This window comes from Urocampus carinirostris, chromosome 12, assembly GCF_059441175.1.
Source record: "Urocampus carinirostris isolate Australia breed hairy pipefish chromosome 12, RoL_Ucar_1.0, whole genome shotgun sequence".
Lineage (NCBI taxonomy): Eukaryota > Metazoa > Chordata > Actinopteri > Syngnathiformes > Syngnathidae > Urocampus > Urocampus carinirostris.
The window spans coordinates 41,641,504-41,657,639 of NC_142360.1; the positions used below are offsets into that span (position 1 = coordinate 41,641,504).

Sequence of the window (16,136 nt, forward strand, 5' to 3'; positions counted from 1 at the left end):
AAAGAAAGAAAAAAAAGACAAGGAAATACAATTTTAAACAAAAAGGTAAAACAACATGAAAAAAAATAAGACTTTATGGGCTTTTCCATAGGAAGAGAGCCACACCATATATATATATATTTTAGGGGAAAATTCAACTAACATGCCCGACCTGACTCTACAGACAAAATCTTATCAACACCCATTTTTCACCGTGTGACGTTCGAGGATCTCATAAAGTATAGGAAACGAGAATGCCAAAGATTTTCTCGTAACACGCGGGTCGAAAAATGGAAAACTCTTTATTGAAAAACAAGCAACGACATCGACTTAGTTCACATTTAAGAGAAAAGTTTGGGCAGCTTGCGAACGCGACTCATGTCCAGAATGTTGCCCTCGCTGCCGGCGGCCATTTTTCTGGCCACGAGCGCTAGCTTGAGCTCGAGCTCCCTGACGAGCTGCCTCTGGGGCAGGGGGGCGTGGCTCACTTCATCGACGGCGCCCGCCTCGTCGACGAGCGGCGCCGGCGTACCGGGTCTCGGCGGGAAGAGGTCATGGCCGCCCCCGGCGGCCATTTTGTCAGAAGGCGGTGGCCCCCAGGGACTGGCCGGGCCCTGCGCGAGGCGGAGGTAAGGTCTTAAAATGGAGCCAAACTCGAGCACTTTTTAAGAACATTCACAGACGATTCCTTCGGTACCAGAAAAAGATCAAAAGAACGGGAGCCAGAACCCGAGTTTCAAACCCCGAGTCCATCCCCAACCTAATTTCGGCACCCTAAAATCAGGCTCCAACCCTAGTTTCGAGACCTACACCTAATTCTAAGTGAAACTCTAGCCCCAACCTTATTTCAGAACCCTAAATACAGTTGAATACCCCAATACCTTAAGTTTCTAATGTTGTGGATTGACTAAGTCGGCAGCCTTCGAGCTGACAGTAGCCCGTTGTGTCAAGACATCTGGCGGGAGTCAGGAGATAAGTCACAAGATATTGACTGAGCAAGTCGGGGCCAGAAAAAAACATCAGACCATCTTTTTGAACACACTATAAATGCCAACATGAGAAGACAAACGAGAAACGCGGCTTGAATGAATGTTGCTGAACGGATGTTTTCGCCATATCTCCGTCTCTGCGTATATTTTGGGGCGCCGCCCAACGACGTCCTCTCCAAAACTAACTCTAGCCTCAACCCCATTTGGAAGCACAACTTTAAAATTCTTATTTGAACACACCACCCAAAAAATATGGCAACAATCTCAAGCATTTAAAAACACTTCATCTCTAATTCAAGCCTTTTCAAGGATTTCAGTCGCCGCGCGGGTGGGGCGGGGCTTCATTTTCCAGGGCTCACCTGTGCGGGCAGGAGACTGTAGCGCTGCATGTAGGCAACGGTGGCCACCGACATGTTGCTAGGCGACCGAGTGTAGGGGTCGGGGCCTAGCGGCGCCGGCTCCCGGTACCGCAGGCAGATGGCGGTCCCGTCGGGGTCCGGGCCACAAGGGGGGGTCGGGCTTCCGCACGGACTGAAATCCAATCAGACGTTTGATACATCCGCCGAGAAGGACACGACAACCTTCGTCACGGCGACTACAAAGGAGCCGTCCGACCATAGTTTAAAAATGGGCTTGGGTCTCAAACTCAAGGATTTACCGTTCCTGTCCAATCGGCCTCAAACGCGAGACGTACCCAACGGCGATAGGATGATCTTCTTGAACCGATTGGAGAGTCTGGACGGTTTTGGTCTCTCGAGCGGGGAACGCTCAACGACATCCGGGTCGGAACATGCACAAATGGAAGCTTTTTATTCTGGCCTGAACGGATGAGACAACAGCATGGAGCCTTACCTGCTCCCCGGTCAAATTGGATCAGAAAAACTCAACTTTTGTGTCTGACGCAGGGTATACAAAGGCATTTTCCAAAGTACTACTTTACTACACTCATTGACGGCTAATTTGTATTGTACTTTGGCCCCTCTTTTAGACATTGCCAAAGAGTTGTAAATGTTTGACTCTCTTTTCACACACCTATCCCTTTTCGTGCACACTTGCGTGCGAGGTGCGTCACGTGTGTTCGATTTCGGCTCCGATTTGAATACCCGTTGTAGATGTGCATATATTTATGGCGGGGATTTCACGGGCTAACCAATGTGTCAGCCATCGTTCGAATCGGTCGCTACAGGCTGAAGATATTTGGAGATAAAGGAGGTAAGCTCCCTTTATATAGGCTAATGCGGACCGTGAAAAAAATCTCAGCTAAAGGCCGAGAGCGCTGTCGGGCCTAAGGTCGGAAGCTAACGGCCATATTGGGAATCATTTCAAGGGTCTGCTCGTTTTCAAAAGTGGACAAACGTCTATCGATGCAGATTTCTATTCATCTGCGGGAGTTGCGGTGTGATGATATAGGACAGGGTCGGATTCGCCGGAATGTCGTGGACGTAACCACACAGAATTGTATCACGAGCGGAATACTATGTCGCTTTTTGGGTGAGCTACGCCGGCTTTATCGTTTTGGGGTATCTTGTCGGAGACGGTTGGCGATTTTCGGTGACGAGTGTGTTTTGAAAGGGTCGTATTTTGAATTTGAAGAGTGTGCACTTTCGACCCGTTTCAGTCAAAGGGCATGCGGCGCCACTTATGGCCATTTTTCAGACCAGCGTTCCATTTTAAAAGATAACGCATTTTTTCTTCTACTTTGTTAGCGAGTACTCGACCCTAGATACACGGCCGACCAGTACATAGACTTTTCCATGAGTTGGGAGAAAAATAAGTGGGGAAACACATGAAAACGCTACTCGCGGCATAGACACGTTTTAGGAGTGGAATAGGACAATATTACAACTTTTTTCATCTTTAAAGATTTTGAAAAACAACAACCCATGAGGTCATTTTAGATCCTACTTCTGCATTCAAGGGTTAATACGCAGTCCGGGTATTTATTGACCTAAAAAAAGCATTTGATATCATTAATCTTAATATACTATTGAAAAATCTGTAAAGATATGGCATCAGGGGCGTGGCTTTGCAACGGATTTGACAGGGAGGAAGTAATACGTGAAAATGGGAGGGTTGTCATCTGAATACCTGGATATCTGTTGTGGAGTACCGCAGGGTACTATCCTGGGCCCAAAGTTATTTTAATCTATGTATTAACGATATTTTTAATGTTTCAAAACTATTAAAATTAGTCATTTGCAGACGACACGAACATTTTCTATTCAAATGATAACTATATTGATTTGGTAACCTGTATTTATCCTGAATGAATTAACCTAAAAGTATGGATGGATATCAATAAATGATTTTTAAATTTAAATAAAACCAAAGTCATTTTCTTTGGTCATCGCAGAGCAAATCAAGTTTAGAGGTCAAAATGGATGGTGTTGTATCAAAAATGAAGTTTTTAGGGGTGATCATAGACAAGAAATGAAGCTGGAAAACACACATCAGACACATACAAATTCCGGTATCTAAAAGCATTTCAATCATTAATGAAGCCAAATTCATTTGAAACTATAATTGTATTTATAATATTGTTCTCTAGTTCTGCCAATACCGGCGACAGGGCCGTTAGACGGTCGGGAAGCAAAGAAGCGTCACCAGTCACCGGTTCTTTTGGAGTCTCCGAATGAAAAGGCCTAAGACATATTCTTGGAAAATGGTGTGAAATACAATCGTTTGGTTTTTCAGACGGTGATCAAATTTGACCTGGGACCAGGTTAGGCTTCGTGCTATCGTCCCAGCCGTTTCCCGGCTCATCCGCAAGCATGCGATTGTTCAGGGCAGAATAAAAAGCTTCTATTTCTGTGTGTTCCGACTCCGTTGACTCAATGTTTGTAGTGATTCCAGTTTGAGCGTTTTCCCCTTCAAAAGAGACCAAAAGTCTCCATATACTCCATAGTCTAAGAAAAACATTCCATTCCCTTTGGGCTTTTATGGTGAATTGGAGCATATTGTTAATTGGGTTCAAGTGAAGGAAACAGCGCCCTCTTCTGGGGAGCTTTGAGAGGGTCGCGATGACACAATCGCGCTCCGTCACGTGGCAATATGGATTCCGAAATTGTGGCCGGTTGGTATTCATTTCTTTGTACACTTGGAAAGACGGCTCCCCGTGAACGGGGTGAGGCGGACCCGTACCTTTGTCGCGGCGCAGAGGCCGATGGCCCCCCGAGATGGCCCCCCCTCAGGAACGGAGGGCCCCCCGCCAGTAGGGGGCTACGCCAGCCGGGCCGCTTCCCACCCTGTGCAAACCGAGAGAGGCGAATCAGACCACTTCTTCCGCATGCTGAAGAAAGGTCCGAGGGTTTTTACGCGGTCGTCCTGAAAGACTGGCTCCTCCTCCGCGGCGTCCCGGATAGGCAAGGCGGCAGGGCGAGGGACTTCTCCCGGGGGCCGAGGACCAAGGTCGCAAAGGAGACTGGCACCTGGTGGGCAGGGAAAATACAAAAAAAACATTTCAATGGTAAATGTCTGCATTTCTCTAGCGCTTTTCAAGTCCAAGAGCTCCCCAAGCGCTTGACGGTGTGCTTCACACACACTCGCACACCAATAGCAGCCATGCAAGGCGCCTACCTGCTTATTGGGGCATTAAGGATTCAGTGTATTGCCCAATGACACTTTGACATGGAACACGGAGGGGCCGGGAATCAAACCTGCGACCTCTTGATCCTGAGACGAGCTCCTGAGCTAATGCCAACCATTTCAAATCCAAGCCACAACCGGTTTGTGCACCTTTGTCACAGCCTATTTCAGGCCCTTTTTAAAGACTTTTTAGAAGCAATTTCTCCAGTACCGTTCAAAGAAGAAGTCTAGGAAAAGTTTGAAATATTTGACCACTAGATGGCAGTGCATGGTCTAACGCCAGCGTAAACCAGTGGCGAGAACGCAGTGTCGCGGCAAGATACCGGAAAGACATGGCAGCGACTTCTAGGTAGGGATTCCACGACGTAAAACAAATTTATAGGCCTATGACTTTTTATAAAAATTAATATAATAGCTCACGGTCTTTGGCCTAATGTTCAAATCAATGTTGTTGTTTTTTTTTACTAAATAAAAACTTTTTAGTACCGCTAAGAGGCACTGATTGTTACACACTGTCCCTTTAAGATGGAAAGAATGATTAAAAGGAAGAAAGAATGTAACAAAGACAAAAGGAAAGAAGGAAAGAAAGAAGGGAACAAATGAAAGGAATGAAAAACTAACAGACAGAAGGAAGGGAAGAATGCAAAAAAGAAGGTAAAAAAGAATGGAAGAGAAGATAAAATAGAGGGTAAGACAGAAAAAAAGACAGGGAATAAAATAGAAAAAAGAAAGAAGCAAGAAAGAGAAGAAAGGAAGATTGTAAAATAAAAAGAAGACTGGAAGAAAAGATAAAACAGACAGGAAGAAAGAATGTGACAAGAGAAAAAAGGAACAAAGTAGGTAAAAAATGAAAGCAAAAACGATATTTATCCTGTGACATGATTTGGATGTTCAATGGCTTTTTGAAGATGTTTTTAGAGGATGCCTTTTAGAAAACTTTTAAGGGTAACTTGGAAGATTTGGGGAACAGATTCATTGCTTTCCAGTTATTTCTTATGGGGGAAATGTATTCAGGATACAAGGAGTAAAATTTGATACCAGAAATTCTACGGTGTAGAGTTGGAATGTGGTATTGAAGGGCCGCCGTATTTAAAAATAGTTCCAAGAATAGAAAGTAGGGGGTCCCGTTTCCAACTTGATAAAGCGTTACATTTTATTCGGTTCGGATCGTTTGTCTCACCAGTTGCCACGGCGACACTGTTGCTGGTACAGTTGGGCTTGGGAGTGGGCGGGGCCACCTGGGAAACCTGGGCCTCCAGCAGCATCTTGACCTGGGCCCAAAAATATTTGTTTACAATTGTAATCCAATCCGGTACTCATAAAATAGTGCTGACCGGGGATTGGCGCGCCAAGGACCCCTCCTTTTGGCCCACAGGAAGAAGGACCCACGACAAGAAAAAAAAAAGTAAAAGAAAACGAAAGAAAGCGAGTGAGCGAGAGAGAAAAAAAGGAGCAAGATGGAAAAAAAAAGAGAGAAAGAGGGAACGGAATGAAGAAAAAAAAGAAAAAGTAACAGTGAGAAAAAAGGGATAGAAAAGATAGAAAGAGAAAATAGAGAGAAAGAAATCCAGCTTCAGTTGCTCAGCAAGCGGCACCGGGCGTGTGACACCAAATGGCGTATTTAGAAGCGCAGCTCATTTTTCTCTTGCGATTCGCTCGGCGTCGTCTCGTGGGCCGGATTCCAACCCTTATCGGACCCCGGCCCGCACGCTTGACGCAAAATTCTGTCCTGGCGTTTGCCAAGTCCAGAACCTGCTCGGTCTTCTCACCTGAGCCTGCAGCAGGCGGAGCTGCTCACGTTGGAGGCGGAACTGCTGGGAGTGGCACTCTTCCGAGGCGGGAATAGAACCCGGGGAAGCGGCCGGACAAACACGGGGAGGGCGGGCGGGCCGGTGAGGCGGGTCGGGGTCGGGCGTGCTGTGGAGGAGCGGGGGCGCGGGTCGGCCGCCGTCCGATCGGCGCCCGGGGGCGGAGTCCGTCATCAGCAGTGAAAGTTCCGGGACCGCCGGCTCGACGCGGGGAGCCTGAGGAAAAAAATTAGGCGGGGGTCGATCGAGCGGCGAGCCGGCGGGACTCGGATGAGGTCGCTCACGTGCTGAGCGCTGGGACGAGGCGAAGGGCGCGGCGACCAATCGTCGTCCTCCAACCCGGAATCCCTCTCGCCGGTGGGCGTCGCCGCGCTGAAAGAAAAAAATCAGGTGTTTTTCAAAGGAGAAAAAAAGGGGCCAATCGACGTCCTCCCTCGCCGTGGGGCGGAGCTCACCGCAACAAGGTGACACGAAAGCCCCGCCCACACCCAGTAGCCCCTGGCGTCAGGTGTACACCGGAGCAATTTTTGGAGGAAAGCGGCGCCAAAGGTGTTGTTTGGTCGCTTGGCATTAGGATTATTGTCATTTTGTCCTCTTGGATTCGACAGAAGGGGGCAGTATCGCTTCGCGTGACTACTCAATAATGATGACTGGAGCTACTGTCTGCTTCCTTTTCACACTTTCGAATTTTTCTTCATTTTAAAGCTCGGTCTATCGGGACTGTTGGAAAACCTGGCGATGGGAATCATTTTCAAGCACCTTGTACAGAATTCAAGCCTTTTCAAGCACTTGACCCCAACTTTTCCTGACTTGGAAAAACAACAGTAAAATTCAAGCATTTTCAAGGATTTCGGCATTTATGCCGGGTGTCTGCGAGCGGACCATCTCACCTGGTAAAGAAGGTTCCAGCCTCTTGAAAGACCGGCCGCATCTTGGCGTCCGGGACCAGCTGGAACTCCAGACTCCGGCCTTCCGCCGACGCCCCCTGCTGACGACCAATCGTTAATGACGGTACAGAGATCCCTGGGTTTTGGCAATTCACGGGGACCGGAACCACACCGAAAGTGACGATCCGCAAAGTTTTTTTTGTTTATGACGACTTTTGCCAGAGCGGAGCTGACGATTTACTGACAGAGACAGAAAGAGGGAAAGACAGAGAAAGACAAAAAGATCAGCAGTGAGCAAGAGAGACAGAGAGAGGGAGAGTCAGAGAAACAAAGAACAAATAGAATAGATTTGAAAAGGTCAACAGTCGATGTTTTTGAGTCGGTGGCCTTCGAGCTTGAAGGCTTACTACCCGCTGAGAGTGAGAGCAAGAGAGACCGATTTAAAAAACACCGATTTGAAAGGTAGATGGTATTTTATCCAAGTCGTTTCATTTCGGTGCGCCTTCGCCCACTTTCGAGCAGACGGCGGAAGAGAAGAAATAGAAACCGTGTTCGATTTGAAAGGCAAACGGTATCGTATGAGCGGAAGTCGTGATGGGTCTTGTGGCAGAGTAGTGAGAGCGGAGCTTATCGACAGAATGAGGACACATTTATTTAGACAGGAAATTCCAGGCTTTTTTCTCGCCTTGTTTTGGAACAGCTTGCGAAGCCGACAGGAAGTTGGCTGGGCCACGGCGACTTCTGATGAGAAACATGTGGACGATTGCAAAACGGTATTGGCCGAGATGGGTCAATTCTTGGAAGCATGCGGCCAGTAAGAGAAAAACAACACGTGATACGGCTGACGGGATGTTTCTGCTCCGGAGGGTATAAGAAAGCTGATCGTCTCTTAGACGAATGAGAACCCTGTTTGAACCCTGACGAATATCAACGACGTCAGACTTCTCTGCGCTTTTGCGCATAGTTTTGGGGCGAGGCATATACAGTCTGCTCCGAAAGTCTCCGTATCGTTTGTTTGGGGGGAGGGCGGCGCTCACCTGGAAGAGCGTCACGCACCGCTCGGAGCTCAGCACTCGGCAGTCCGGGTGGTCGGACGACGGCGTCGGACGGCGACACTGGAAGAAGGCGGGGCCGGAGCGTCCCGGGCTGAAAAGCAGCAGGAGGAAAGCGCCGTCCTCCGACAGGACCCTAAAGAGAAGGAAAAAACGTGGCGTGGGCGGGTCGCGCCGGCTACGCCACCTACCTGTCTTGAAGGGCGGAGCCGTAGAGGAAGCGGAGACACCACGCGCACACCCGAGGGTTCCACGCCTGGAACAGGCCGCTCAGCCAGCTGTAGGCCGGCAGAAACACACAAGCTCCGCCTTCGGATGTTTTCTCAAAAGGTACGGGATTCTAAACTAAATCAATATCATTGAAAGCGATTCTGTCTAGAAGAGGGGTGTCCAACTCATTTGAACTGGGGGGGCCACACGATATAACAAACATTCTGTCGGGGGCAAACTAGTAGATTAAAGAGAAAGAAAAAGATAAATAAAAGAGAAAGAGGGAGAGACAAAGAAAGAGGGAGAGAGTGTGAGAAACAAAAGAGGGAAAAGAAAGGGAGAGGGAGAAAGAAATCCAAAGAAATAGAAAGACAGAAGGAGAGAAAAGAAAGCGCAAAGGGTATGAAGAGAGAACGAGAAAAGGAAAAAAGGAAGTTAGAGCGAGACGTTAAAAGACACAGAGAGAGAAAGAAAAAGAGCAACAAAGGAAGAGAAAAAGAGACACTGAGTGAAGGTGACAGATAAAGAGAAAAGGGGTGTAAATAAAAGCGAGAGAGAAAAAGAAATACAAGTACAATGTCTTTGTTCTTTGGCAATTTGTGAATTTCCTTTCGGGGATGAATAAAGTATCTATCTATCATCAAGTTGATATATTTCAAGCCGCAGCTGGTTTTGCTCTTGCGCTTCTCCGAGTTTTGTTTGGCGGGCCGGATTCAATGCCCGTTTGACAGCGGTGGTCTCGAGGGAAAGGAGGTGAGCGGCGCGCGCCACTTACACGCCAAGCAGCGGCAGTTTGCAGGCTTTGGGATCCGACTCCAGCAGCAGCAGCAACTTGCGGCTCCGGTCCATGGTGAGGAACCTGCGCACACGCCTCCTTAGACGGGCACGATGGCAGCGGGCGACGGCCGTCCCTTACCCTCGGCGACGGGCGCCCGGGCCGCTCAGGCTCCTCAGTAGCGCGGTGGGGATGACGGGCACGGGGCGCAAGGGCCGGACGTCCAGGCGCTCGGACGGCCAGACGGAGCGCCACGCCAGCCCCAAAGTGGCGCCGTCGCTCTCTGGCGGGCAGCTCACCAGGGCCTTCACCTTCATCAGCTGGCACAGATCCAGCGGCTGCCGGCCACTCACGGACGCCTGCAATTCCTAAAGAGTTGGGAAAAGTCTGCCTTAAACTGTTGGAGGCACATTTTGATATTGAATATCTGACAAACTTAAAAGGACAGTGTGTCGTATTTGGTGCCTCCTAAAAAGGAACAAACTAAATTGATTCGAATGCCAGGCAAAAAGACAACCCGTCATACCGACGTTCATTTTTATGGATATTTTATGGGGCGGCAGTGGCTCGGGAGGTCGAGCGCTCGTCTTGGGATCAAGAGATGGCACTTTGAATCCCGGCTCCTCCGTGTTACATGTGGAAGTGTCCTTGGGTAAGACACTGAACCCCTAATACCCCCAATACGCAGGTTAGCGCCTTACATGGCTGCATGGCCGCTATTGTAAAGCGCTTTGGGAAGTCTTCATTGACTTGAAAAGCGCTCTAGAAATGCAGATCATTTCACTCATATAAGAAAAAAATATATCAAGAAATGAGTATTTCGCCACGGAATCCTCGCTTCGATCGGGGCCACGTTTGTCCGCCATTCTGCCACGCTGTGCCCTCGCTCGTTCCAGACAACACAGTGTCATCTAGTGGTCAAATAGTTCAGGGGGCAAACTCGAATGTTGAAAGATCCGAGCGGCATCGGTCACACCACACACGCGTCATAATCCAATTCTTGCCAAAGGAGTGCCGACATTGCGTTGCCTTTTCCGCATTATCCTCTTGCCGTTCCTATCAAATTGGCCTCAAATCAGATGTAAGTCAATTGAATGCTCTTCTTGAACCCTTTGGAGAACTTTTGTCCCAAACTGAAATCATCACAGCAAGTGCTACCAATACGGAGTCATGTGCGTCGGAACAAACAGAAACAGAAGTCCTTGTTTTTTGGCAATCAAATGCCTGCAGACGAGTGTCGCATGGGCATCTTTGCTGGCGCGACAATAGCATGAAATCTTACCTGACCCAATTTGATCACAATCTGAGAAACTAAACATAGTTTACATATTTTTCTAAGGGGAGGTTTAGGCATTTCCAAAAGTGGATAACACTAAAACCTTTGCAAATGTGTATTTTATTATATATATATATATATATATATATATATATATATATACCACAGCCAACTCCCCCTAGTGGGAGGTGGCTAGAGTCATTTCTGACTCTTTTTGGGAGATTGATTCAGAAGAGGGGATTCCCAGCCCCCTCGCTCAACCCAACTGAGGTGTTGGGAGTCATTAAGTGACCAAACCCCCAAATTCCAACCCCTAATGCTAAACGCCAAGCAGGGAGGCAACGGGTACCAATGTTTAAGTCTTAGGTATGACTCGGCCGAGGCTTGATCCACAACCTTCCGGTCTCGGGGCGGACGCCATACCCCCAAGGCCACCGAGCTGAAATGTGTATTTTACTCGGGTCAATTTTGTAGACATTGTAAAAGAGTTGTAAATGTTTGACCTCTCTATCTAGAAGTCACTTCAATGATTGTGCACACTTTCGTGCAATAATGGAGCGTAAAAGTGAATTGCGGATTGCCTTTCTCTATGCTCGAATTTGAAGACACCCCTGGAAAAGGGCATAAAATGATGTTGGGGATTTCATTGGCTAACAAATGTGTCAAACGTCATTCCACTTGGTGACGACAGGCTGAAGATATTTGGAGGAACAGGAGGGCGATGTCCCTTTTAACGAACAGGCCCGTATAGGCTATTGCGGACTGTGGACTGTAAAAAAAAAGCAGGCTATTGGCAGAGAGAGAAGTCGATTGAGAGGTCAAACGATAGCTGGGATGGGCTCCAGCAACCCCGCAACCCTACTGATGATAAGCGATGCAGATAATGGATGCCCTGGATGTAACACGGCCATTTTTGCGAACATTCCACAAATTTGATGACGGCCCAGGGGAAGTCATGGCGAGTTACCTCGGCTTTATAGTTTTGGGGTATCTTGTTTGAGAGTGATGCTGATGTTCCTGTGATACGTCCGTTTTGAAACGGTCCTCCTATCTTGCATGGTAAGAGTTTGCACTTGACCCATTTCAGTGACTGGTGACATCGTACAAACACCAATTTGTTGATCAAAAGCCCGGGGTTAATGGGATGTTAAGGGGTTAACGGGTCTGAAAAAAAAATGTAAATAATAAAGAAACCGCCTTTCAAAGAACTTTATGTAGTAAGCTTTAACATGGCAAGACTTTTATCGTACTACCATTCATAGCTAAGGAGATACGGGGACTTCAAACGCGCCCAAGACTTTTGCAACACCCCGTTTTAAATGCGCAACTGCATTTATAATCAGAATTGTATGCAATTTTCAGTGTTTTCCCTTTTATTTATCTTAAATTAATGTTTGAATCGTTCGATTTGAATGACCATATTTGTGTATAATGAACACTTTTGTTACCCAGAAAAGGCCTCAAAGTTTGGGTGCGCGTTATAGACAAGGTTCTACGGTATTTGGGTCGGCGGGTGGCTGTAGGCGCGGTCGGGGCAGCATTTCCTGTGGCGTGTCTTGGGCAAGTACAGCCCGGTGGAGCCCATCCCTCTCCAGCCCGCGCTACGGTAGCGTATTTGAGCAACGATATCTCGGTCGAAAAATATGGCTCGACAACGTTTGAAGGCACGGGATTAGAACCCCGATTGCGGCACTTCTTACCCGCTACACCGCTTGTTATAGATGACATAGGAAAAGGCTTTCACTTTTATCTTTTCAAACTATTCCTAGTCACACTACCAGGTTGGTGACCATGCAAGGCCACGATTCAAATCGTTTTTTGAAACCATCAACACAATACCGTTTTCATCTAAAAGTAGGAACGATTCAATTGAATTACTGCTCAACTCGTCTCGCAACCCAGATGTTGATTTGAGCACGCGGAAGAGAAAAAGCTCCCACGTGGAAACTCACGACTCGAGGGCGAGACTTACAGCCACGGAAGTCTTCATCTCGGCTTCCCATCGGTGGTCTTGGGAGGTCTCCTGGACGGAGAACCGACAAGGAACAGCCAGGTCTCCGGGTAGCGCGGTGGCGGGAACGCGGCCCGGATCCTCTTTCCGCTTGCGACCGGGATCGAAGCGCTCCAGCGTCGCCGTGATGCCCCCCTCGTCTGCGGGCGCCACAGAAAAAGTCCAGATTTAAAGGGTGGGGGGGTCGGCACCAGCCGCGCCCGGGCCGGTCCTGACCTGCGTCCACGGCCACCGAACCCAAGAAGAAGCATTCGGCGGCGGCCATCTTGCTTTGGCGGAAGTGACGCTGGGCCAGGCGGAGCGCCTTCTCGCTTAGCAAGAGGCGGGGGCTTCTAAACCAGGAGAAGAAAAGAGAAATTGGGGGAAGGCTCATATCAACGATTGGTCTATCCGGGCGTCTAGCATGCGCCCCGCCGGTCGGATCGGGCCCGCCTAGGGTTTTGAGTCAACGTTGAGAGAAGTGCAAGAGAAAAACGTGTTTCTTACCTATTTTTATCACTCGCCCTCTTCTCTCTTTCTCCTCATCTCTCTCTCCATCTCTTATCGTCTTCCTCTCTTTCTCTCAGTTTTTTCTTTTTGTATTCATCTCTCTCTCTCGCTCTCTCTAATCTGCTACTCTAGGCCCTTGTGAGAAAGTTTTCCCACCATGTAGCCCCTGAGCTCAAATGATTTTAAAACAGAGGTCAACACGTCAACAAATCACGTCATACCTAAATATATGAAAGAAATGCAGTTTGATTACTTATGAATGTTTTTTGTCATTTATTTCGGTACATATTCCAGTGTTTATTGTCATAATGTTATTCATTCTTTCCATCTTATTTTTCTCTTTTCAGTCTTAAAAATTTTTATACATTCGACTATAAAGGATATTATACGATTGACTACCAAGGACATGTACTTAGTTTGATGCAGTAGATATTCAATGACTGTTTTTATTCAAGGTACATTCGAAGGTTAGGCTGTATGGAATGCATCGGACGTATTTCTGATAACAGAATTCCAGTGAGTGCTGACCGAGAAGGCCAGACGCACAAGGACAGACGTCGGCGCCGCCGGTATGCGAAGATTGCGGAGCCCGGCCGACACGCCCTCATACGAGGGGAAGACCAATAAGAAAAAGCTAACGTTAACTATAAATGACACATAGCACATAGCCAATGGGATGTCGTTTTTTTTGTTTGTGAAATGTAGAAATGAGCCGGGGCAACTGGGAGGGGAACGCAGTCTCCTCTTGATACACTTAGGTCTTCTGTTAGGAACAATAAACATCCGCCCCCGTGTGAAATGTCAGCTTTCCTGGTCATTTTTCTCTCAAGAAATGAGCGTGCATAAACTGTCGGATGAATGTAGGTTGTGTTTGGTTAATGGAGTCAAGATAACTCATTTGAACAATTTGGTAAATGGTACATTTTGATAGTTAATTCCCAACAGGCCGATGGCGCAAAACATGTGCAATGGTCTGGCTGGTGTAACTGCAAAGTCTGCGGGCAGTTTCGGTCACGTTTAGCTCAGTCTTCCCGGTAACTGTATCAAAATCAAGATGTGTGCACATTTCGGATTTAAAATTCATGGGCGCCGGCCTGAGTTAACGTTGCCCGCCTTCTTCCTCCATTTTCCATTCGCGTTAGGGCATTTTGAGGTACCAAATGCGAGGTCACCAAAGTCCGTTCCCGTGGAGAAAGGTCGAGCTCTTGTAAGCGCTCAAAATAAAATCACAATAAATACAAGAATGGAATAGCGGCCAGGGAATTACCTGCGAGAGCAGAGATGGATGCTGATCTCCTCTCCTACCGGGCGAGCGTCCCACAGACATCTTCTGGATTTGGGGAAGCTCAGCACCGACAAGGGCCTTCCGGCAACCCTACGTGGAGGCACACCGCTTAGAATCACTCACTCATTTGCCACTTTTGTCTTGAAAGTTATCTCCAAACGTGACAACGAATGCTATCAACAATCGGGTTGCGTACCAGGTTTTAAAACCTTGAGAGCAATGACAATATTCAGGGTTCATACACCTTTTTCATAACCAAATTCAGAGGAGAGAAAGAAGAAGAAAAAGCGAGAGAGAGAGAGAGAGAGAGAGAGAGAGAGAGAGAGAGATGCATTTAAATGGAGATAGATAAAGATAGAGAAATAGATAGCGACGGCATTAGCTCAGGAGGTAGAGCGCTTGTCTTGGGATCAAGAGATCGCAGGTTCGAATCCCGACTCCTCCGTGTTGTATGTGGAAGTGTCCTTGGGTAAGACACTGAATCCCTAATGCCCCCAATAAACAGGTAGGCGCCTTCCATGGCTGACTTCCTATTGGTGTGACTGGGTAAGTGTGAAGCACATTGTAAAGCGCTTTGGGAAGTCTTCATTGACTTGAAAAGCGCCAAATAAATGCAGATCATTTCATTTTCATTTCATGGATAGAGATAGACGCATTTAAATGGAGATAGAGATAGATAGATGCATTTAAATGGAGATAGAGAGAGATATAGATAGATGAGAAAGATAAGATGGATAGATAGATATAGTCAATGAATGAATGAATGTGTTAGGAGTAGTGGATGCGGCTGACCTTTCCGGAGCCGGGACGTGGTCGGAAAACGCTGCCGGCAGAGCCCGCAGGTCGACCGGGCAGCTCATCGCTGATGGGCCGCTTAAAGTAATTGACTCCCCCTTCCAAGAAAAAAAAAAAGAAATAGAAAGCTCAAAATGGCTACGGCCGAAGCTCGCAACAGGCTAGCAGAGGCTAACAACAAGTTAGCAAGAAAGTCGACTCGGCACTCGGACCGGTAGGAGCCTTGACAAAGGCAAGCAGGGCGGCGATGCTCTTTCGGAAACTTTTGTCTTCTTTTTCTCGCTTTAATGGCGAAAAAGTCGGCAGCGGCGGAAGACAATTTGAAGAAGCCGCCGTCCTGATGTCGTCGCGGGCTGGCGCTTGGCTCACAGAACGGAAGGAGGAGCGGCCAATAGGAAACACTGTGGACGCGGCTCCGACCAATGGCGTGCCCCGGTGACTTCCGTCATAAGTTCACAGCGCCCCCTGTGTGTAAATTGTCAATTGGTAACATTCGCGACGTTGATTTTGAATAGGAAAGTCAAAAATGGTTTAATTGACTCAAATGTGAGCCATTCTGGTATTATAATTGAAAATAATTGTTTACAAAGGCGCAGAGCGGCGGTTTCTACAAAAAAAACCCTTTAAAGGTTCCCTACCATTAATAAAGCGCCTCTGCGACACCCTAAAAAGTCATCAAAATCAAAATATTGCTGTATGCGTGATTGCATGTTCCGGCATCATTTAATATTGCACAAAAGTAAAAGCACACCTACCAAATTGCAACTGCCCATATTTTAAACATAAAGAACTTAAACCCTAAAAAACAAACGTGCAATGGATTAAACAATCGTAATTTATGAGTTGAGGCCAGTGCGGCAGGCGTGCATGCCTGCCCGTGATTTGTCACTTTTATTTTGGTAAGCTTTTCCGCTTCCGTCTCCTCTGTTTTACCGCGTACAGAGCGCTGTGGCCGCCTGTTCGAACTGCACGTTGGGAGCTGAAGTGCGCAAGGC

At 47.6% G+C, this 16,136-nt stretch overlaps 1 protein-coding gene across 2 annotated transcripts; it reads right to left on the reverse strand.

Moving 5' to 3' along the window:
- Positions 1–262: 262 nt before the first annotated feature.
- Positions 263–15,921, reverse strand: stil (STIL centriolar assembly protein). Of its 2 annotated transcripts, XM_088349375.1 has the most exons (18): positions 15,780–15,921; positions 15,354–15,606; positions 15,139–15,239; positions 14,329–14,436; positions 12,789–12,904; positions 12,534–12,712; positions 9,427–9,653; positions 9,286–9,369; positions 8,492–8,578; positions 8,286–8,436; positions 7,252–7,349; positions 6,646–6,733; positions 6,323–6,577; positions 5,734–5,824; positions 4,284–4,396; positions 4,110–4,213; positions 1,328–1,499; positions 263–593 (listed from the first exon to the last, which is right to left on the reverse strand). In XM_088349375.1, the coding sequence occupies exons 3-18, from the start codon at positions 15,204–15,206 to the stop codon at positions 321–323; spliced, it is 2,214 nt and encodes a 737-aa protein (XP_088205501.1). In that variant the 5' UTR covers positions 15,207–15,239; positions 15,354–15,606; positions 15,780–15,921; the 3' UTR covers positions 263–320. The 2 variants fall into 2 exon arrangements, with proteins under 2 accessions (XP_088205501.1, XP_088205503.1); XM_088349377.1 differs by having other exon boundaries at positions 7,252–7,346; positions 15,139–15,606.
- Positions 15,922–16,136: the final 215 nt, after the last annotated feature.